The 23,633-nt window shown below is 47.6% G+C and overlaps 1 protein-coding gene across 1 annotated transcript in view; it reads right to left on the bottom strand.

Moving 5' to 3' along the window:
- CLCF1 (cardiotrophin like cytokine factor 1) overlaps window positions 1–22,152 on the bottom strand; it is a 35,922-nt gene extending 13,770 nt beyond the window's left edge. Inside the window, exon 1 of the mRNA XM_074996041.1 lies at window positions 21,902–22,152. Coding sequence (XP_074852142.1) covers window positions 21,902–21,929 — 28 coding nt within the window. The 5' untranslated portion in view covers window positions 21,930–22,152. The remainder of the gene's footprint in view (window positions 1–21,901) is intronic.
- Window positions 22,153–23,633: the final 1,481 nt, after the last annotated feature.

Raw genomic sequence — 23,633 nt, 5'->3', positions numbered from 1 at the left:
AAAATCCTGAACTTGAATGTCCTTATCTACGTCTTAAGGTTTTTGAGGTGTAGGCTGCGTCTCAGACGTCCCCTTTGCCTGTGCTTCAAGCGAGTGCTGAGGCTGAAGTGGCACTGTGTGTTTCTGGGTTTCTGTCTCGGAGCAGCGCTGCACCAAGTCTGGCCTCTGCATCCTTGACAGAACCATGGGAGTAACAGGCTGAAGGCACCGAGAAGCCAGAGGTGCTTCCAGTATCTGCTGTCTGTTGTGGGCAGTGAAGGCACGACAGACTCTGCCTGAAGTCACCTGTTGGATTTCATCCTGGCCCAGGAGGCACCCAAAGGGCGTGTTTGTCTGCTATAAAATTACTGGATAAGAGGCACTTCTCTTGAAGCTGTTGTGGGGCCTGATGTAGCCCCAGTGAGGGACAAAGGGTGGGCTATCGCCTATACTCCCCAACAAGCTGGCGAAGGGTAGAGAGCCTCCAATTCCCTGAGCTCACTGCCTCAGTCCTTTGCCACCACCCCAGGAAAGGGTGCATGTCTTTACCCAGAGTAGATGACATCACTCTCGCACAAGACCACCTGCCTGTGTTCAAGGCAGTTCCACAGCGGCGTACCAGGGACGCTGGGTCCCACCAAAGGGAATGTACAGAGGCCCTCAGAGAGCCTGGCCAGGGAGAAGTTTAGGTTTGGTTACATCTAGATTTCTAAACCAAATGGGGCAGGGCTAGGTGGAAGTAGCTCACTAGTACTGTCTTAACCATGACCCTTTTCTTGACAAGGCCTTAGTGCCTCGCAGGAGGGCTTAGGCCTGTTAAACATATGCAGCCGGCCCAATGCAGCAGCAGCAGGTCTTCAGCCCCCAGAGACATCTGGTCCTTTAATCTGAGCTCTTAGCCTTGCTGACATCCAGTTCCATAGGCGAACTCTGCATCCTTTAACAGCAGGGGTGTCCAACCTTTGATCGTGGGGAGCCACATGGCAATTTTTTACATGTTCCTGGGGCTGAACATAAAATAGCTCCAACCCTCCCCCACCTCCAGCCTTAAACTCCCATCGCCCCAAACTGCCCCCCAAACATCACGGCAGGGGCAGCTCCCTGCTGCAATGAAAGAAGTGGACTCAATTTAAAGGGTTTAATGGACAGAACCCTCCTGCTGGGTGTTAAACCAATTAAATCGAGTCCTACTCCACTGTTTCTCAGCCTTTTTTTACAACATACCCCTTTTTCATAAGCAAAAAAACCTGCAAGTACCCCAATATCCACGACGTTCAGATATGCAAAATCCTCAAATCTCCCCTTCCCTCTCCAGAGCCAGGCAGCCCCAGCCCTCCACTTTAACCCAATCCTCCTTCCCCCAGAACCAGGCATCCTCAGAACAAACTGAATGTGGCGACTTACCAGAGCCGCTGCCACCTCAGGAGCAGTAGGATCCGTGCCGGCCAGAGCACCCCCCCACGCGAGCCATGCCAGGCAGAACAGCACCCTGCGTGAGCTGCACCAGCCAGAGCAGTGCCCCGTGGGCTAAGCTGGCAGGAGTCACAACCTGTATGAGCCCCGCCAGAAAAACGGCAGCGCTGCCGGCTCTGTAGGCCAGATTCTGACCCCGAGTCTGGACACCCTTGGTTTAATAGAGTATTCACCCTGTAGTGACACAAGGGTAGGAAACAACCTCTGGAAAGAGGTCCTCAGACCTCTCGTCCTTCCCCTGGATCTCCTGATCCCTAAGGATATGGCTTGGGCCCTTCTGTGTTCTGGCACCTGCCCACTGGCTGCTGTTCTTCTTGCTCCTGCTTCTCCTTCTGGGCAGTGACTCTACCAGCAGAGTCCTCAGCAGCCTCTGTGCTGCTTCCAGGACTCATTCCCTCATTCCCCTTTGGGCTGCTTCTTGCAAACATTGGCAGTTTGTTCCACTCCCCTGCTGGCCATTTGCTTTCACTGGGCTGCTGCGGGCAACACTGATCCTGCCAGCACGTCAGACTCAATTATACTGCAGCACAGTCACTGAACCAGCGACTTGGCCTGGCCTGACCTGACCCAGCTGGGTTACTTAGAACTCAGTCCAGAGCAGCCTCTCCTTCCAGCTGCTCCAGAATGAGAGAGACAGAAACAATTCTTTATATGGTCTCGAGAACGCCTTTCTCCACGGCCCGGCCCGACAGGATGCCTGGGCGGGTTATATTTGGGTACTCCGAGTCACCTACTATGAACGCTGCGGCAGACTTTGTTGCCTTCCTGATCTCAGCTTCCCTGTGTTCCCTTTCTGCGGTGAGGAAGGCTTCATGCACTTTCATCAGCACCTTGCAAGGCTCTGCAGATGCATCAGTCCCAGCACATCACCTCCAGCTACCCCATCCCTTTGCTGGTGTCCCCAACCCTCATCCACAGCCACCTGCTAACCCAGTCCTGGGTTCTCCTCACGCCTAGCTCTATCAATGCACCTCAGTCCTGACCTGCAGCCCCCTGCTGGACTAGTCTTGGGCGCCCCATCCCCAGCCCTGCTGGTTCCCCTCAACCATGTCCCCAGCCCTCTCGTTTCCTACAAACAATTTTAGCTTTCACTGATAAGCCAGGGCCCTTATGCAGGATGTTTGGGGGGAGGGGGAATGGTCTGGTTGCTACCTTAGGCCATGGTCAGGCAAAGGAAACAAGACCTGAGCACAGGGAGGCATCAAAGCCCCCCGTTCAGGGTTGGTGGAAATCTCAAGCCTTGTTCTTAAGTCGGGGACTGAGAGCTGTAGAGAGGGGAATTTCTGGGGGATACACACTGAGTCTGGGGGGATACACACTGGGTGTGGGGGGATACACACTGGGTGTGGGGGACACCCTCCTGTGACACCCTGTAGAGGGAGGGTGGAGTGAGACACTGGGCAACTCCAGAAAGGGGAGGCTCTGTGGAATACTCGCTGGTAACTCAGAAATGGGGGCTTGGCAGCTGCTCTTGGCATGTCAGGCCAGGGTATGGCTGGATGTGAGGGATGTGGCTGGTAGAGGGGGTAATGGGCTGGGCCCATGGATGGATTGATCCTGACAGATGTTTACAAAGGCACAGAGAGAGCTGCCTCGCTCGAGGTGATTAGGGAGCCACAGACTAAACAGACCTCACTTGTGATGGTGGGAGGGGGAGAGACTCTCCTGCAATGGCCCTGAACCTGATTCTGTAGTGTGTGGGGAAGGAGGGGTTCTCTGGGGCATGTGGGGGGGGGGGCGGACATTGTAGGAGTAGTAGCATAAGGAAAGGGGATCTCTCTGGGTCAGAGGACCCTGGGGTGAGTGATGTGTGAGAAGGTGGGGGGCTCTCTGGCAGGATCTCATGGTGTGGAAGAGTGTGGAGAGGTGGGAGTCTTGGTCAGGGTCCCACAGGGGAAGTAGTGCATGGGGAGGTAGGGGTCTCTGGGGTAGGGTGGGAGTTCCCAAGCGGGAAGCAGCATGTGGAGAGGTGGGGAGCCCTCTGTGCAGGTTCGCGGGGGGAACAGTGTGGGGAAAGGTAAGGATCACTGGGGCAGGGGCCCATAGGGGAGGTAGTATGTGGGGAGTTAGGGGTCACTGCAGCAGGGTGGGGGTTTCCTTGGGAAAGCAGCATGTGGAGCATTGGGCTCTCTGAGTAGGGTCCCATGGCGAGAAACAGTACGAGGAAGAGGGGGTGAGAGATGCAGTACCCACAGAAGCCTGAGGTGGGCAGGAGGCCGGGAAAGGTCCCCTGTTAGGGAACGGGGAACCATGTCAGGTCCTGTCAGTTAGGATATCAGTCCTAGCAGCAGTCAGTTGTCCAGGATGGCAGAATGCAGTGCTCCCCGTAAGCTGAGCGCTTGGGTGGCCAGGCAGGAGAGACTCAGATGCCGCCCAGATGAATAGCAGAATTCCCACAGCTGCTCAGAACCAGCAGCTTATATTTCTATTGGTGGTGCACATCGGCACATGCCTTGGTGAACATAATAAAATGTATTCTGCCCATGGAAAGAACAAGTTAGAGGGAACATTGGTGGGAGGCCAGACCTGACTTGGAGAGGGGCCAGAAGTCATACTGGAGTTTGAAAGGGGGACCCAGCTCAGGGAAGGGTCTGAGTAATATTGGGGATGATGGAGAACCTAACTCAGGATGCAGGAGTCCTACTGAGGCACAAGGAGGGACCCTGGCCTGGGGGAAAGTCTGGGAGTTACACTGGGAGGTAAGAGGGAACATCAACACGGACAGAACCCAGGAGGAATACGGAGAAGGGGAGAGTGCAACTCAAGGCAGGCCTGGGAGCTATACTAGATTGCTGGGAGGAGATCTCCTACTGGGGGATGGGCAGAGTGCCATCCCAGGGAATGAGGGGCAATCCCGAGTTGGGGAGAGCCTGGGAGGCTTACAGGGATGTGAGGGGGCAGACCACAACTTAGGAGGTGCTGAGAGCTGTCCCAGGGATATGTGGGGGATCCTCACTTGAGGAGGGCCTGGGAGCTAGCTGGGAGTCAAGGGGGGCACCCGGAGAGGAAGAGGCTGCAAGTGCCCCCCAGAGGTGAGCGGAGACCCCTATTTGAAAAGGAATGGGGAGCTGTCCTGTGGGTGATTGAGGAGACCGCAAGTGAGAAAGGGGCTAGGAGTTGTCCCCAGGGACTAAGGTAGGAAACCCAAACTGGGGAAGGAGCTAGGAGCTGTTCTGGGCAAGGGGGAAAACCCTAATACTGGGAGGGCCTGGGAGCAGCCTGCAACGACCTTTGCAGAGGCCTGCAGGAAACCACAGCCTGGGATCCCGTCATCTTCCCTGACGTCAGGGGCAGGTTACGAAAGACAAACCAATTAGTCTGTTATTTTATAAAGGTCACGTCTCGTTTCCAAGACATTTCCCATCCAACTGGCATCTCACTCGGCAGCTGAAGGAGCTGCCTTCCCTAGTCTCCACTTCCCATCACAGCTCCAGGAACCTTCCAGTCATAGCTCCTGTGATGGGGACGATAACGCCAATGCCCCTCAACCCTGACTCACAGCCAGCCTTTGTTCCCTTTCTGCATGGCTCTCCTGATGCCCTTGAGTTCTGAGTCACAGCCCCCACATTTATTCCAGGCCCAGACTCCCCCTCCCCCATTCTGCTAATGCCTCTAAATCCTGATTCACAGCCCCTCTGCTATCCCAGAGCTAGGCTCCCCCACGCCAACAGCTTGGCCAGTGCCCCACAATCCTGACCCTCAGCCATCCCAACTCTAGGCTCCCCCTCACATAGCTCAATAGTTCACATAGCTCAAGAGATACCCCATAATCCTGACTGACAACTCCCCTGCTCCTGACAGTCTTCTGTGTCCTAGCAGCTGGGAGAGTTTGGCTGCCCTGCTAGCTATCAGAAGGGCCAGCTTGGTTATTATAGGTGTAAATCAGGTGTTGTCCTTTCACGTCACGTTTCACACTCAAAGATGCACAGAGACTAACAAACTACTAGTCATGTTGCAGTGACATGGGCATCTGGGAAGGGGCTCTCCCTGCTGGCTCTAGCCCATTTGGCTCTGCCTGCTCTGTAATGGGGCACCCCTCCCACTACTCCCCCGAGGGACCATACCCCCAGATTTCTCCTCTCACAACAGGTGACTTGTGGTAGCACTCAGGAGGTGCACTGCCCCCCGTTTCTATATCAAAATTGCTAAATGGAGTGCCCCCACATGCCCTCTCCCCAACCCTCTAGATGGCCCCTTCCTGCAGACCCTCTTCCAACAGCCATCAGTCACCCCTGCCTCCATCCCTCATAATACTCTGTCCATGGGACCCAGCCCCAAAGATGCACCTCCCTCTGCTCCCCCCATGAGACCCTGTCCAGGATGCCCCCAAATGTGGAGGGCACAATTCTGCCTTGGAAGCTATGTGGAAAGTGAATCCTCCTCTACGGTAAGCACATTAGCTCGGGAATGAGCACATCCATATAACCATGGTGGTTGGCTGAGCTCTTTTCTAGCGCAGAGAGGTTAAGGTGCTTTAAGCAACGACTGCTCCCCTCAGGTGAAGAGAAGAGTTCCTTTGCCTGTGTGTGGGCCTAGGACCGCACAGGCAGGCTATCTGTATATGTGTGTACCCTTGCCTGTGTAAAGGGTGGGGGTGAGGGACTGTATGCAGGGGCGGGTGGAGTAGGGCCAGGGCTGCTGCAGGAGTGGGGGAGTGCTCATGTGCAGACCTCCACCCTGAGTGTGTTTGCTTTGTCCCAGTTCAGGGAGTCCTAGCACACAACTGTGTGGCCCATTTCGACATGTTTTCCTGCTTGCAGTGTGAAGGAGGGCTGCCCAGACAGGGCTGGGACAAGACCCTGCACCCACTGCAGGGTCAGGTTTCCAGAGCCTGCCTTTCAGGGTGAGAGCTACATTTACGACTGCTGCCTTCAAATCCAAATACAGACACAGTGAGATGGAAGGAGCCAGAGCTGGTGAGAGAGAGAGAGAGAGAGAGAGAGAGAAAGGGGAGAAAGAGAAGGCAGCAAAAGAGAAGGTGAGAAGGAGAGACTTGGGAGGAGCTCCCACATGGAGGGTGGGGGGGTCACAGCTCCCACCCAAAGCACTTCTAAGGTATGGCTATGGTACAATTCGACACCCGAGTGTGGATTGGGCTAAGAAACTGTTTAACTGCAGGGTAGCTACTTTGGCTCAGGCTGCAGGCTGAGCTCTGGGATCCTGGCATAATCATCTCTAGCCCACGCCTTAAAGTCTACACCACAGTTAAACAACCCCTCACTTGAGCCCTGCAAGCTGGCATGGGACTTGTGCAGGTTTTAATTGCAGCACAAACATACTTATGGTGGGTGGTATAAGAGGCAGGGGAAGGCAACGGCTTCCCAAATTGCCAGCCCAGGCCTGGCCACCAGGTTGCAGACGAACTTGCCAGTCCCCTGGGACCTCAGGCAGAAAAGGCGTGAGGGTGGGCAGAAAGCCTCCACAGCTGCTTGACGCATGCTGTCCATGGCTCTGGCAGTGATTTAAAAGGCCCTGAGGCAGTTATCTCTGTTTCCCCTCTTGCTGGCAGATCTGCCGCCCACACTTTGCCCCTCTTCAGCACATCTCCCCCACTCTCCCGGGGCTGTCTGGGCTTCAGCCCCACCAGCAGCTGAGGCCATGCCAGCAGGTCTGCAGAGGGATGGGGAAGCTGGGGCTAGGGATTGCCTGCACTCCAGAGCCAGAGGGCTGCCCATTGCACACGCTCTGGGACCAGGGCCCCACTCTCACCATGCTCCAGAGAAGGCTGGGACCGCATGCTGCCTGCCCTCCCACTCTGGGCTCTGTGAGGGCCAAAAAAGGCTGTGGCCACACACCACCCATGTTCCCTCAGGACGGGAGTGAGATAAGAATTATGAGACTAGGGTTGTGTTCACAACTGGGCTGAGGGTTAGGACACTGGCTACAGTTAGGATGTGGGCTGGAAGGAATCGTGGGGAGACTTAGGGTTAGGCGTAGGATGAGTGTTAGGATGACATCAAGGCACTAGCTTGGCTCAGGAGTAGGACAGCATTAAGCTGTGAGTTGGGCTTGGCTGTGAGTTAAGGTGGAATGATGGCTAGAGCTGGGAGGTTGTGGTTATAGACTTAGGTACCGGTAAGCATGGGGGATGTTACAGCCCTGCCTGGAATTAGGATGGTGGGCGAATGGAGGAGTTTGGTTAGGTTATAGGCAGGGGCTGTAGTGTCAGCCGGGTTAAGAGGGAGGTCCATGATCAGGTGGGGTTGGAGTTAGTGGGTTGCCTGGGATTAGGTTTACACATCATGGTTGTCTTTGTATCTGGCTGTTACCCCTAAGGATGGTTCAGGCTCAAGAGCAGGAAAGGCTGGAAATGACCATGTGTGAGTGGGGGCCCCTGGAGTCTCCTGCTCATAGAAATGGGAGGCTCATTTGTGTAAATAAGAAAGGCTGCATGGCTGTGCAGAAAACAGCTTGTGAAATTAACCAGACAATGGCTGTGGTTTCCAAGGATTTTTCAGTTCTGAGGTAAGCTGTGTGGCGGCTGGCGAGAGGAGAGATGGGAGAGGTGTGCAGGGTCAGACAAATGGGGAACAGAGACAGGAATGGACATAGGGGAGAAAGAATGAGAGCAAGGCCTTGTCTATACAGGAAAGGCACATCAGAATAATTTTCCCTACACCAGGGAGAGTGAGAATTAATATCCACATGGAGGACAAAACTATGATCACAAGTACATAAGAATGGCCATAGTGGCCATTGGCTCATCTTGCCCAGTATACCATCTGGTAATAGTAGCCAGTGCTTCAGAAGGAAAGAATAAAACAGGACAATTATTGAGTGAGTGATCCCCTGTCATCCAGTGCCGGCTTCAGGCAGTCTGAGGTTTAGGGAGATATGGAGTATGACCTGAGTCCCAGACCATCTTGGTAACAGTCACTGAAATACCTATCTTTCAGTAGTTTATCTAAGTCTTGTTTGAATCCTGTAATACTTTTGGCCTTCACTACATCCCATGACAGTAAGTTCCACATGCTGACTGTGCTATGTATGAATCAATGCTTCCTGATATTTATTTTAAACTTGATGCATATTAATTTCATACGGTGACTCTCGGTTCTTGTGTTTTATGAGGTTGGTAACACTTCCTTATTCTCCTTCTCCACACCATTCCTGAGTTTATAGATCTCTATCATATGCCTCCTTAGTTGTCTGTTTACTAAACAGAACAGTCACAAACTTTTCAATGTCTCCTTGTACGAAAGCTATTCCATGCCCCTCATATTTTTCACCATTCTCTGTATCTTTCCCATTTCTATCTTTTTTAGGTGGGGAACCACACCTGCACACTGTATTCAAGGTGAAGGGTTACTATGAATTTAGACAGTGTCATTATGACACTTTGCGTTATTATCCCTTTCCTAATATTTTGTTGACTGTTTCGACAGCTGCTGCACACTGTTTTCACACAGCTGGGGGTCCAACGGAATTGTCAGTCCCCTTGGCAAGGTTGAGGGGTGGCCCTGTGGTCTGGAAAGCAGGAGCTAGCCTCCCTGTGTCAGCCCTTCAGCGCTGCCCAGAAATCTGGTGATGATTCAGAGGGCCAGGGGCTGCAGAGGTTGGGAACCCTGGGTCCTTTTGAATAGTCTTGCTCCAGGGCAATGGCCCGCTTTGCCCCTTCTCCTCCCACTGGCAGTGCCACATACAACTATCTCCATTATGACTTCAAGATCGCTTTCTTGAATGGTAACAGTGAATTTAGACCCTATCATTTTGTATGTATATAATTAGGATCATGTTTTCCAATGTGCATTACTCTGAATTTATCAACATGTAATTTCATTGGCCATTTTGTTGTCCAGTCAGGCATTGTTGGGAGATCCCTTTGTAACTTTTCACAGTCTGCTCTGGAGTTAACTGTCTTAAGTAATGTTGTATTTTCTGCACATTTTGCCACCTCACTGCCTACCCCCTTTCCCGAATCATTTGTGAATATGTTGAACAGCCCTAGAACCAGTACAGATCCATGGGAGTCCCCACTATTTATCACCGTGAAAAACTGACCATTTATTCATACTCTTTGTTTCTTATCTTTTAACCAGTTACTGATTCATAAGAAGGACATTCCCTCCTATCCCATGACTTCTTAGTTTGCTTAAGAGCCTTTGATATTGGGCCTTCTGAAAGGCCAAATACACTATATCCATTGGATCACCTTTCCCCGTTTACATCTTGAAATAATTCTAATAGATTAGTGATGCAAGATTTCCCTTTTGAAAAAGCCATATTGATTCTCCCCAACATATACCATCCATCTGTGTGTCTGATAATTCTATTCTTTATTACAGATTTAAGCCATTTGCCTGGTAGAGAAGTTAGGTTTACCAGCCGATAATTGCTGGGATTGCCTCTGGAGCTGGTTTTTAAAATTGCCATTACATTAGCTCTCCTCCAGTCATTGGGCACAGAGGCTGATTTAAGTGATAGTTTACATACCACAGTTAGCAGTTGTGCAATTTCATATTTGATTTCCTTCAGAACTCTTGGGTGAATACCATCTGGTTCTAGTGACTTATTACTATTTAATTTTCTAGTTTAACTATTTGATGATATTGTAACAAGAGTTTTTGTTGAATCTCTTAATATATTTACAAAGACAGGTTCTACGGTGGATTGCTCTGAAACATTAGAAATAAAGGAACAGTGAACTTCAAAATTGGCCCTGGAGCAGAAACAAGATAATCACAGATCATATATGCAAAACAATTAGTGATTGCCCAACATTGATGTAGAAAATACAGCTTGATTCATAAAACAGGTGCAAAATGAACCCATGTGGCAAAGCCCCATTACACTGTTAAGAACAAATACCACTCACAAATAATGTGACAGGAAGCTCATGCATGCTTAGGTTAAGGAGCTGGCTGCAAATACAGATGATCAAACAGGTGTGTAACTTGTCTACAGAACAGGATGCAAAAGATATTAAAGAGTTTAATGAGCTGTTTAATGGACTGGGATGCATTTAAGGACATTCTACGTCATGCTGATATAGATCCCAGTCTGCCACACACACAAAAAAAAAATCACTAAGTCAAGTCCCATAAGCACTGAGAGATAACATAAAATCTGAACTTGGCCAGGTGGTAAAGTTAGGCACCGCTGGACTAATAGTGTGGTCACCCTGTTACATTCCACATTTAAACACATTCAGAATTACTACAGATCCAAAAGTTTTGGATAAGGCCACCAAACGTGAATGCTTTCCCATGAGGACAGTTGAGGAGCTCATGTCTAGACTTCAAAATGTAATAATAATTCACTTTAGGAAGCAAGCCAAGCATTTTGGCAGGTCCAACTCGAGAGAGAAAGTGCAAAACTCTGAACATCCAACTTTCACTCCGATAGACGTGTGCAAACAATGCCCTTACAACACAGCCTTCTGTCCTGGATCTTGGGGGAGCTGGACAGAGTAGAAATATTAGTCTATGATATGCAAAGTTGAGTTGAAAATGACCAATGAGATGATAGGATGAGATATATTCTGCGGTGGGCCACAGCATTGGAGAGGAGAAATCCCTGACTGAGCTGAATGAGTTGTGTTATTTAGGACATTTACTCAGTGACAACGTTCAACTGAACCCAGAAATATGGAAGTCACTAGACAAGTAAAAAGAGACAAGGAGGTCTTACATAAATTGATAATTTGGTTAGCATAGCTAAGCAAATTGATCATAGTTAGGGGCTCTACTTAGAATGCTTATTAAAGACAGTTCAGAATGGTCTTGCACTTAAAACATGTCACAGAAGTACTGGTACCAAAATATTGTAAAACTAATAAAGAGCCTGCAATCTCAGCTGACACCAACTTCAATGGGAAAGGGGCTTCCCTTCTGACAGATGATCATCTAATAGATGCAGCTAAAGGATGGGCAAAAGCCCAACAAAATTATGCTCAGACTGAAGTGGAAATTCTGCAGTTGTGCAAGACTGTGAGCTGTTTCATGAATATGTTTAGGGGCATTAACCTGCTGAGGTCAAGAAAGACCCATAAGCCATTAAACACATGTTACAAAAAACAGCGTGTAAAACAATGTCAAGGCTTCAGACAATTATTGTGAAACTGCAAAAGAATTTACTGAGTGTGAAATATAGGCCCAACAAGGCACTTTTATATTAGACACACTTTTAAACACCTATCAACAAAGAAAGAAAGGAGCTACAGGAAAAGTTTGAAGTAATATGACCCATTCATTTCCAAAAACAAAAGTTGACACGTTCTAATGAGAAACACCAAATGACCCAATCTTATGAGAACAGAAAAATTCTAGACGGATGGTCAATGGAAAAAACCCAAGCATCTCCAAGTATAAAAATTTATTGCAACCAGAAACGGAATTGCTGCATCTGATGGCACTCTCTCCAAATGACATCATGTCATAAGCATGAGAATACAAATGCAAAGCATCTTCCACAGTACTTATTTGACTATTAAACCATGTAAGAATAGAGACCAAGATGCCCTTCTGTAGACAGGCATGAATACTGTCATTATAAAGAACATAGCTGAGCTTGAAAGCTGCAAAGAAAACAGGAAACAGAAGTCAAAAGAACTGAAACTACATGAGATTCCTGAACTCCCTTGGTCCAAAGTAAGTGGAGTTCTAGATTAATCTAACAGAGAAAGGTTGCCTCTTATCAGTCAACTTCTGCTTAGTTATTTCTAAATTGAATATTGCACAACACACTGAGTAATTATATCATCTATCACTGTAAATTCTCCTTCGCACACCCATAGGTTTCCATGAGCTGACAATAGAGGATGGCTCCAATTCATAAGTGACGTCTTTTAGAAATTGGTTTGGATTCTCAGTTCAAGCTCTCACCTCAGTCAAACGGTTAGCTGAAAAGGATGTGATTTAACAAATCTAACAGATCTAAGGGATCTGTACTTAGCATTGTTAGCATACCCCAAACACCTCTTGAAGCTTCATTAGGATTACTAGGTCAGAGACTCACAAGACAGAAGAACAGGACTTAAGGCAGATTCTAAGGAACTTTGTGAGCCAGACAGAAAGTGCTAGATTAGGCTTCTCAACTGTAATATCTATTGCCTGTGGGAGTGAACATTAGTTGCCAAACTGAAAGTTGCTAGTAACATATCAAAGCAACAGTTCCACCATCCACACCATCATCATAACCAATGAGAGGGCCAATATGACAGGAGATATTAAACAAAATCAAGGAGACACTGGCTTGCTGTTGACGTCCTGTCTTGAACACATCCAGGACAGAAATAACGCAGTCTCACTCAGGCACAGACGATGAAAAACACCAGGAGCAACAAACAGACCTCCAGCAGTGGCTAAACAAGCCATCATAGAACAATCAATTCGGAGAAGTACACATAAAAATTCTTTTAAGGAAAAACTAACCCCCAACCCTCCCTCCCCATCCCATTTTTCTTCCTCTTTCCCACTCCCAGTCCCAAAGACCTCATTCCATCCAGTCTCCTACCCCCCTTTGCACAATTCCCATACCTGCCCTCAATTTCTCATTCTCTTCCTCATAATACAAACATGCATTGGTCTTCCCTACCATAAAAGACTCAGCCTTGACCCCTCTCCCTTCCATCTCCAAATACTCTGGCCATGTGGTCTACTCCTACACTTTTCAGCTCTTCTCCTTCCTCACCCTTCTAGATCTGCTCCTACACGACACTGAAATAGCTCTCATCAAAATCTGTCACAGCCTCTTTAACTGCCAAATTTCAGGGCCTCCACTCCAGTTTCTCTTCCTAGGTCTATCTTTGATGTTGTCAGCTATGCCCTTCTTCTCCTCACCTTATCATCAATGGGCTTTTTTCAGATTGCTCCTGATTCTCCTTCAATATTCAGATCGCCTAGTCAGTATCTCATTCAGTGGCTCTCCCTCTTTCTCTCTTCCACATGCAGAGGCTCCTGGTTCTGTTCTTGATTCCCTCCCTCTCCTCTCTTATCTCCTCCTCATTTCTGGATGATCTTATCTACAAACAAAGCTTTTGTGGCCATCTTAGTTATGATGACTCACAAACTCTCTCTCTAACCAAGAACTGTCTCCTGTCATCCTATCTTTCGAACATCTTGCTGTGCCAGCATCTCAAACTTAACACGGCCTAAACAGGGCTCCTGATCTCCTTTCTTCTCACTTCCTTTTTCTAGCACAACCATCCTCTCTGTCATTCATACTCATAACTCCAGATTCTTCCAGGATTCAGGTCTTGTTCCAGACACACATCCAGGCCAGGTCTCAACCTTGCTGCATCTTCCCATACAGTGTCTCAAAAGACCAACCTTTTCTCCTTTTACAGGCTGCCAAAGTTCAGACTTTTGTCCTTTTACAACTTGATTACTGTAATTGCCTCTTGGTCTCAATGCCACTGGCACTGCTCACTGTTACATTAATCCAAAATCTTGCAAGCAGGCTCATCTTCCTGGCCAGTCATTCTGACCCTCTTGCCCACTTCTGTGTCCATCGCTTGCTTCTCTTTCTTCAACACTTGAAACACAAGCTTCTTGTCTTTACTGTTATCCATCACTCAGCCACACCCCACCTCTCCTATTGAATTTCTTATCATTAGATTTATCCCTGCCCGTACTCTGCCAGTGATACCTCTGAATGTCTTTTACCAACACTTTCTCTCAGGCACGAGAAGGGCCCTCCATCAACGTTCCTAAAGCCATCTTCTAGTCCTCTGAACGATCCCTCCTTAGAACCTATTTTGCCACAATGCCTACACATCACTATCCCTTAGCATGGCCATTGGATAATGGCCATTTATGACCAATATGGTTGTAATACATCCAGTTACACCACTAACCGATATATACCTATCAGTTAGTGCTACTGGTTACTCGCAGCCTCCTCCCCACCCCAAATAAATAAGGAGTGGCCGTCTCAGTCTCTATTCCTGCTTGCCCTGGAATCAGGCAGTCTTCTCCACTGCTGCTCTGCATTTAAAAGGCTGAGACAGCTTCTGTCCCCTCCATAAGAATCAGGCTCTTCCAGCCCTTACTCTCTCCCCGACAGGAAGGAGCCTGATACCCAGGGAGGGGAAAGAAGCTGAGCCAGCCTGTGTACAGGCTCAGCCCTTAAAATGTAGAATACAGATGTGGGGAAAGGGGATAGAACCTGAGTCGGCCTGTGTGCTGGTTCAGCCCTTTAAATGCAGACCGGCAAGGTAGTCGGGCAGTTAACTAAGTAACCAACAGAAATTTTGGTGGTCACTTGGTTACCAGATTACTCATTCTTTAACGTCCCTAATTACTGACACTTCTGTGATTGATAACTTAAAGGAGTTGACATGCTGGATCAGTGGCAAGCCCCGTATTTCATCTCCAACAGTGGCCAGTAGCTCTTCAGAAGAAGGATGCTTTCAGTTGTGTGTGTGTATGTGTATGGGAGAGGAGAGGGGAACAGAGTTACTGAGAGGATAACCAAACCTCAGGAAAGTCTTCTCTTAAGCCTGGACGGTGAAGCCTGATGTACAAAGTTGCTGTGATATAGCTGAAGATGTGATTTTACAGCAATTTACTTACTATCAAGCATTCAGGGATTAGGTCAGGTCCAATGAACCCTCTAATCTTTTCCATCCATGTGTGAATTTTTTTATCCATTTGTGGAATAATTTTATGTGCACCATGGCACGTGCAAACGTGCACCACTAGTAGGAACAAACAAACAAAAAAATAATGATCTAACCGCAGGCACTCTGCTAATCAGGAGGGTGGTATCTGAATCTCTCCTGAGTGGCTGCACAAGCGTATAGCTTACAGGGACCACTGGTTATGTCACTGATCTCAAGGGTTTACATGCCTTAGAAGGTTCATGAGCATTTTAAAAATATCTACAGTATAAATTCTGAATATTATCTATCTAAATGACTGACCAGTTCTGAGTCTTGGTCAAAGGGATCTTGTAGCAGTGAGTTCCACAGGCAAAGTGTGCAATGTGTGAAACAGTAGTTCCCATCATCAGTTTTCATTTTGCACTTTTTAGTTTCACTGGATATCCCCCTATTCTAGTAGGAAAATGCCCCCATCCCCGAGATTGCTTTGTCTGCCCACCAACCGTTAATTCCTGTGTTGTGTATTGTCTGTATCTTAATTTGTGAGTGCTAGGGCAAAGACAACCTAGAGATTTGCCTACCCAGAAGCTCAGAGGTATAATTCACATCCCAGGTAGACATACACATGCTAGCCATGCTCGTGTTAGCTTGCTAAAATAGCATTGTGGCCACAGTAGCACAGATGACAGACAGCTTGTGCTAGCCATTTAACTTGAGTTCATACCTAGGACCTTGAATGGGGCTGTACTTGGGCAGCTATGTGGACATACCTTTGGACTTACTTAGCTGTACATCCCCTAGCACAAAGAGTCCTGGAAACCTGACCTAGGTCCTGACTGGTGGTACTGCAACAAAAATAACAAAGAAGTGGCCTTGTGATTAGGATCCAGGCAGGTTCAAAGATGGTATTTACTGACAGAACGCTGAGTAGTCCTCTCATTTGTCTGAGTTTGAGGCTATTTTTCCTGACCTCCAGGCCAGGTGTCTCCATGTGGAGAGTTATAAATGGGCTAAATGTGTCTATGATTGTTATTCTTGGCTGACATTTTATTTAATTTTCAATAAACAAAACATGGACTCAAAGCCAGATGCAACAGCAACCACTGCAGTAACTGGCTACTGACCCTGCCATGTGACAGGGAATTAACTCTTTGGAACATTCACCCATTACTGGAATCCTGCACAGATACAAAATTGTTATCTGCATCCACATCTGCAGAAATGATCTTTGGACAGCTGCATCCATGATCAGATACCTGGGGATATAAAAAAATATCCACAAATTTACCGGGTTCCAGATACAAAATTGGTATCCACAGCAGTAAAAATGAGCCACAGATTGCCACATTTGCAAATATCCACAAATTTGCAGGGTTATACCCATCACACCGCTCCACTATCCACCAATACCACACAAACAGGGAATCCCCACAAACATCCCTCTCCCTTCTTATAGCTATAACACAGTTTGTAGGGAATCCCCTTGCCTACCCCACATGGCCACAAGGCCTGCCTGGGAGAATCCCTGCAGATATCAGAGGAGCTCTTAATTTTCTGGCTGCATGCTGGGATTGAGGAGTACTGGCAGACCTGTGTCTGTGGAAAGATCAAGACTAGATTAGCTGGGGGCTGTGTATTTCAAGGGATGGACACCAATACTGGTGGAACTGTGAGGGCAGTGGGAAGTCCAAAGGTTCTTCACATCAGGACAGAGGAGAGTGTTAGAGTTTTGCAGGGGAAGTCCTCAACATGTTCTGTTTGCAATTGCCCAGCACTGAATGATCATGCAGGGAGAGGTTCTCGTAGAATCTGGCCCTCTGCATGGGCCGTATTTACCTCTCATACGTCTGGCCTTTTAGGTTTAGATTGGGTAGTAGGAAAGGTTGAGTTGTATTTTTGGTTGGTTGTTTTTTTTTCCATTTTCTAGTTCCTATTAACATATACAATACATGCCACTATGCATGTGTAAGCGAGTGCATGAGGCTGAGTGAATGAATGTGTGGGTGTGAATTAGTATCCAAGTGTGAGGTTACTCCATGCCTCTCCTTTCCTCCTTCCCCCCGAGCCTCATGTCCCCCCCCTTTGTCTCGCACACACGTCTGTCGATACATTCAGAGCCCGCTCACACTGATTGTTTACATCCTGTCTCCTCTATATGTTTATAAATATATCAGAGCACAGGAGACTCTAGTGAGGCCTGTAATTAGTTGGGCCTGGATTTCCCATCATCGGCTCCAGCCAGGAGCATGATGGAAACAAACTTGTTTAACATGATGGGTGCGCAGGCCCCTAATTCCATCCAGACCCCTGAGCTGGGGAAAGGCACTTCTTAACTCTCTCTTTCTCCACCCCTGCCCCAGTCTACCCACACTGAGAGACACAGATCCAAACACACACAAACTGTGCCTGAAATACATACAAGTGGTAGACACACAAAAAGTGACTGAGACACACATTCATAGGGTCACAGATAAGGGCACATGACCATGCGCCTTGCCTACACTATGACAAAAACCCATCACTGACAACATTTTCTCAGCATGGCTCACACCCAATCTGACTCATGTTTAACCTTGGGCAGACCCTAGGCCAGTGCCTGCAGCATCCTTTGATAGTATTAAAACATATGAACCAGGCCTGAACCCAGATAGTGCTGCAGTAGGCCCTTAAAAAATCAGAATAGAGGAGAAAAGACAGCAGGGATGCCAAGAAAAGGGAGCTGAACAATCAGGTCCAGACCAGATCATGAACCTATGTTACCCTCCCGAGAATAGCTACCAGAATTCCTCAGTTAACTCTCACCAGCCCTCTGCTTATACCTGAAGAGCTCAAAATGTTTAACACACAGTGGCCAAAGCCTCCCTGCTGCCCTGTGCCAAGGGGCAGATACACTATCTTCACAAGGGACACTGAGCCCAGAAAGAGGAAGAGACCGGCTCTAGAGCACAATGAAGAGAACACAACCCAGCCATCCTGACGCCAACATTATGGCACATTCCCAGCCTCACATGCCAGCCTGAGGATAAGAGAGGAGGGAAGAAAACCATCCAAAGAAATTCAGCAAACAAGACAACCACAGAAACTGTTGTGCCCCCACTCCTCCCTCTGCCAGCTGTAAAACTAACCTAGCTATGCCTTCATGCGGAATTAACCAGTTATCTACTCTGGACTCAACGCCTCCGGAGTTAGCCTAGTTCAAATGAAAGCAGCCATGTTGCAAAATAGGATTCCAGACTGGTCAAGTTAGTGGCTGACAAGTTGGGCTAATTCAAGTGTAACTATGCTGCCTGAATGGTAAGCCAACTTGAGCTGAAAGCACCACCACCCTAAGTGAAGCAGTTTTGTATGTGGATGGGACTCAGGTTAACTTCTGCAATAAAGACAGGTTGCTGTGTGTGCAGAGAAGCTCACAACACATTGCAAACCAGTTCATAAAGTGTTTGAGATGAGGCACAAAGAACTCTGTGTTATGCCCTAGCAATCCTAGCACCAAACCTGCATAACTACAATGCCAGTGTGGACACGGCTACTAGGGAATTGTGTTTGCGTAGCTCTGCCGTATGGAAAGACACAAGCGGGCTTGGCAAACCCAAACCCAAGTACACTCTGCAGTATGGATATGCCCCTACTTTTCCTCAATCTCCAAGCTGCCAGCAGCAAAGCTAAACCATGTGTGCCTCTTTGTGTGTCTGAGCAAGAGCATGTGAATATAAAATAAATAAATAAATAAATAAATAAATAAATGGAGATATACATCTCATACAACTGGAAGGGACCTTACGAGGTCATCAAGTACAGTCCCCTCTTCTCTTAGCAGCACCAAGCACCATCCCTAACAGATTTTTTTTTTTTTAAAACTATTTGCACCAGATCCCTAAATGGGCTCCACAAGGATTGACCTCACAACTGTGGGTTTAGCAAGCCAACACTCAAACCACCATGCTACCCCCAGCCTCAAATGCAAATGTGTTTATAGGTTTGTGACAGCATGAGACTAAGCACGCGTGAAGACTTGCACATACAAGCAGGGAAGTGTGTCTAGGCATTCAGGTATCTGTGCAAACATCTGAACTCACTGAGCACTTGTGCACATGCACGAGCATGCAACATGTGTGCTCATGTTAGTGAGTGCACATGCATAAGTGGGGGACATCAGCCTGTGTGTTCATGTGAGAGTGTATACATGCATGAGGGTATGAAGAGGACCAGGTCAACATGTATGCATGGACAAAAATCCAAGCAGGAAGATGGCAGCAGATGTGCACATGAGCATGCAAACACATACACGCGTATGAGTTGGAGCAAGTCAGCATGTGCACATAAATGAGCATGCAAACGTGAGCATGCCAGCATGTGTGCACAGGTATGAGCATGTACATGTGGACATGAGTGTGAGCACATCAGCATGTGTACTTATGCGAGTGTGCATACAGGCCTGAGCTTGCCAGTGACAGCATGTATGCCTGTGTGAGCATGTGTGTACATCCATGAGCGTGCGAGTGAGAGCATATCAGCACGTGTGCTCAGGCAAGCATGGTATGCGATAGAAAAGATGCGCCTGCCCAGATTAGCCCACCTGCCTGTACGGCTGGAACCCCGACTCTAACAGTGCTCATGCCCTGCACTCACTAGGCCATTTTTCAACCATGTCCACTAGTCAGGCCCTCCACAAGATTGTCCCTTGTCTGTCTGATGCTTCATCAGGCTGGCCCTGTTCTAAAGAGAGAAAGTGGCCTGGCATCTGCCACGCTTCCCTACTCACTCACTTATGACCAGTTTGCTGTTGATTTCTGTGGGGTCAGGTAAAGGTTGGGATGGGTACATTCCCCCTTGTTTCTCAACTTCAGTGGAGCTACCCAGGGAATAGGAAAGAAGCAAACACGAGTGTGGTCACGATTCCAGCTTCTCCAGTTCAGAGTCCTGAAGCCAGGCCCAGAGTAGGGCACATTAATGTTGGTGACATGATGCTAAAATGTCAGAGGTCTGCCTACTCTAGCACTTGCATGGATTCTGAGTAATTGCAGATGTAGCAGCCTGTATTTTCTGTTTGCGTTGTTGCAGGTTCCTCCTCTCATGACGACTGGAATTTGTAGTTTTCTATCTGTTTGCCTGTATTTATGTTGGCATAAGCGTGTGTATGTGTGCACATATATGCAAAAGAAAGTTTTCTCTATGTGTGTATGCAGAGGGTGGTGTGTAGGGGAGTTCGCCTGTGTGTGCCCATGTGTGCATGGGAGTAGACCAGTGTGTGGCTGCACCTATCTGTATGTGCGCATGTGTGTATGAAAGAAAAATTGCCTTGTGTATGTAGGTGCAGGTACTGTGGGGAAGGGTCATAATTTATGGAAAAATGTGCCACTTAGCAGGGAATAAATCCTCCACAAAGCCAGTCCCGTAGGGAGAACCCTCTGCATTTCCCTTTGGAGGCTTTTTTTGGTTTGTGGCTAATGCAGCCCAGATGTGCATAGGGGCTGTGCCCTCGCAGCGCCTGCCAAATAGGAGCTGGGTACATTGGTTCCTGTCAGGATCCAAGTGTTTCTGATGAGTGACAAAGCTGAGGAGCTTCACAGCTCATTCCAGGACTCCTTCTGCCCATTCTCCCCAGCCACAGAGAAACTCCATCTCCCCAGCCCTATGTATCTGGGGAGGCAGGATGGGATGGGGACAAGGTGGGATTTTGTGCAACACTTGCCTTTTACCATCTCCCCTTCCTGTTAACATTGTTCTCCTTCCATTCCTCAGCTTGTCTTTCCCTCCTTAATCCATCCAGAGATTATTGTTCCACGTTCTTGCCCAAGAAATAGCCCTTGCCAGCTACAAACCAGACAAAGAGACAGCATGTTTCTCTGGGGACTAGGTACGGATAATTCAGATTTCAGGTCCTCAGAGATCTGAAGGAGAAAATCCAACCCTGAGGTTATATTCTGTTTCTGTCCATCCATAGATATCTAAATCAATGTGTCCTCAAACTTGCTGGCTCTTCTCCCCCACTTTCTCCTCTATGCCCTCCCGGACTCACTCCAGCACCTACAGAGTCTGGAACGAAAAACTAACACACTTTTTTGTTCTTCATATAACTGACTCCATCCAAGGAGAAGACTCTGCCTTCTTCCCGTACACCAAAACTTACAGCACAATTGTCCAAAAAGTGAGTCCAGGAAAAGCAAAATGTTGACCTTTTAAGGGTTGTTTTTACAATTTTATTTTATTTTAATGGCAACGTCTCCCAGAAAGCCGGCAATGTAGTCAGTAAAACACAAAACCCCTACTGCTTATACAGATTACACCCTCCATGCTCTGAGGCTGTTTCTTTCCCTGAAAACATTTTTTGCTCCCTACAAAGTAACGCAACATATGGGATACTTTCCTAAATAGGTTTCAAATGTTAAAACTCTGAAAATTAACCAAAAAAAAAATCCTTTACTACCAAGAAAAGCTCTGGAGCATTTTGAATGGGGAGTGCCTGCCTTCCAGAGAGGGGTACTTCCTTGGTGTCCCTGAAAGCTAGTTTCGATGTCCTTTAAAAATGCAGACTGCCTCCCTTTTTTTTTTTTTTTTTTTTTGTACAAGTGCTTGAATCAAGTCATAAGAAGAAAAAATCTTTCAGCTTTAAGTCCTGGTGACTTTTATTTTCCTCCTCCCTGTTAGTCCTGGATTTTAATTCTCCGTGCTAAGCGGCATTTCCCCCCCAGTAATCACAAACATGCATGGAAAAGAGAGAACGAGAGAAAGCAAAGAAAAACAGGGGGGAAAGCCTTAAATCAATCACAAAGCCAGACAGACGTTTTAATCAAATCAAATTAGAATCAGCAGCGGTTCGGAAAAGAAAAACACGACACGCACAGCGAGACCCCCGCCCCTACACCCCCATCCCTTGCCAAAATAGTAGAGACGCTTCGGTCTTACCTGAAATCTCCCCAGCAACATATAGCATAGTAGACTCAGATTGTGGGGTTGGGGTGGGGGAAGGAAGGCTGTAGAATTTGTTCAACAGAAAACAAACTTTTTGGTTAGTTTATTACTCTCTACCCAAAGCCCCAAGCGAATGGCGAAACCTCCCTTTCTCCCTGATCGTTCTGCCCCGTCTCTCTCTCTCTCTCTCTCTCTTTTTTCCTCTTCCCTATTTGTTTTGGTTTGTGTTTGCTTGGGTGTTAGGTGGAAAAAGCCGTCTCGGATATTTTTTTTTGGTCCGTGTGTGTGTGTGTGTGTGTGTGTGTGTGTGTCTGTGTGTGTGTGTGTGTGTGTGTATGTGTGCAAAGTTTTAAACATGCTCTCTCACTCTCTCCCCCTTTCCACCTCCCTTGATTTGCTCTTTTGATTGGTGTCCAGGAATGCAAGAATAAAAAAAATTGCATACACCCTCTCTCCAAGCTGCTTGCTTTTTTTTTTTTTAAATTCAAGTGTTAAGCAGAACCAGGTTGCTTTCAAGAATGTATTTGATGCAATTGTACACAAGAGCAGGCTCCATTCATTTTTCTCTTTCCCCCCTCCCCCCTCCCCTTGGCTCTTCAGCTTTGGGCAAAGGTAGGGAGCTATGGAACTAAAGGACGACGTGCTTTTCTGAAAGCAAGAGGACTATGAAAAAAAGAGACATTTTAAAAATATCTCTTAGAGAGCAGGGGGAATACCACCCCTTCACACACACGCCAGAGCTTTGGATGTTGCAAAGCTTTTGTTAGTGGCATTTTGGAAAGAGATTGAAGAAAATTAAAGAGTGTTTCCCAAAGAGTTGTGGGTGGAGGGCTCGCTAGGTGGGGAGGGGAGATGGGACGCAGCAGGCAAAGAGGAGGGGGAGGGCTGGCTTGCCTTTGGAGAAGGGGAGGTTGGGAAAGGTGCAGAGGTCTCCTACCTGCTCTGAAATCCATTTGGTAAAGCCAAAGCTACACTCAGGACTTGCAGCCCTTCAAGGTAGGATTGTGATTTAGTGCTTCCTTTCTCCAAGGGGGCTGCACAAAGTCTGCGGTCCTTTATTTTTGGCTAGGATTAATAATCCCATTTGCCAATCCCACTCATTTAGGGTTTGGTTTGGGTTGGTGTGTGGTTTTCTTTTTTCTTTGGATATTCTTTAGCCCTCTTTTTTTTTCCCTTTCTTGACGTGTAAAGCTTTAACCACAAGCTGAAACACCAGTCCCTGAGGGGGGGTATAAAGGAGGGGAGAGGAGGAGAGGTAGAGGCAGATTGGTTATTCTCTTTTCCACAAAAGAAAGTTTTAGTAGGAGGGGGTGAGGTAAGCACGCGGTGCCACCCTGTGTTAGAAATGTCGGAGTGTCAGAGAGATGGGGGGGTGAGTGAGAGAAAGGGTACAGTCAGAGGAAGATGGAGAGAAAGAAAGATATAAACAGAAAGAAGTAAAGAGACAGAGCAATACACACAGACAACAGAAAGAAGGAAAAAGATCGATCGATAGACAGATACATAGACAGATACATAGACAGATAGATAGATAGATTCTAGCTATCTCAATCTCTTCTTTCCTGTCTATAATGTACAGCCCCCTCTCCCTTCCATTCCAGATTTTTTTTAAAAAAAGTTTTGCCCATAAGGAAAAACCCTACAACCCCAAAGGCAGCCCTCTGTCCACGCCTCAGCCCAAATGCCAGATGATGGACTTAAAAACATAATGCTGGTTTATTCATTT

Source organism: Carettochelys insculpta, chromosome 6 (genome assembly GCF_033958435.1).
Source record: "Carettochelys insculpta isolate YL-2023 chromosome 6, ASM3395843v1, whole genome shotgun sequence".
NCBI lineage: Eukaryota > Metazoa > Chordata > Testudines > Carettochelyidae > Carettochelys > Carettochelys insculpta.
Note: the sequence above shows the minus strand (reverse complement) of the source record. Positions and strands in the feature narration are given on the sequence as shown.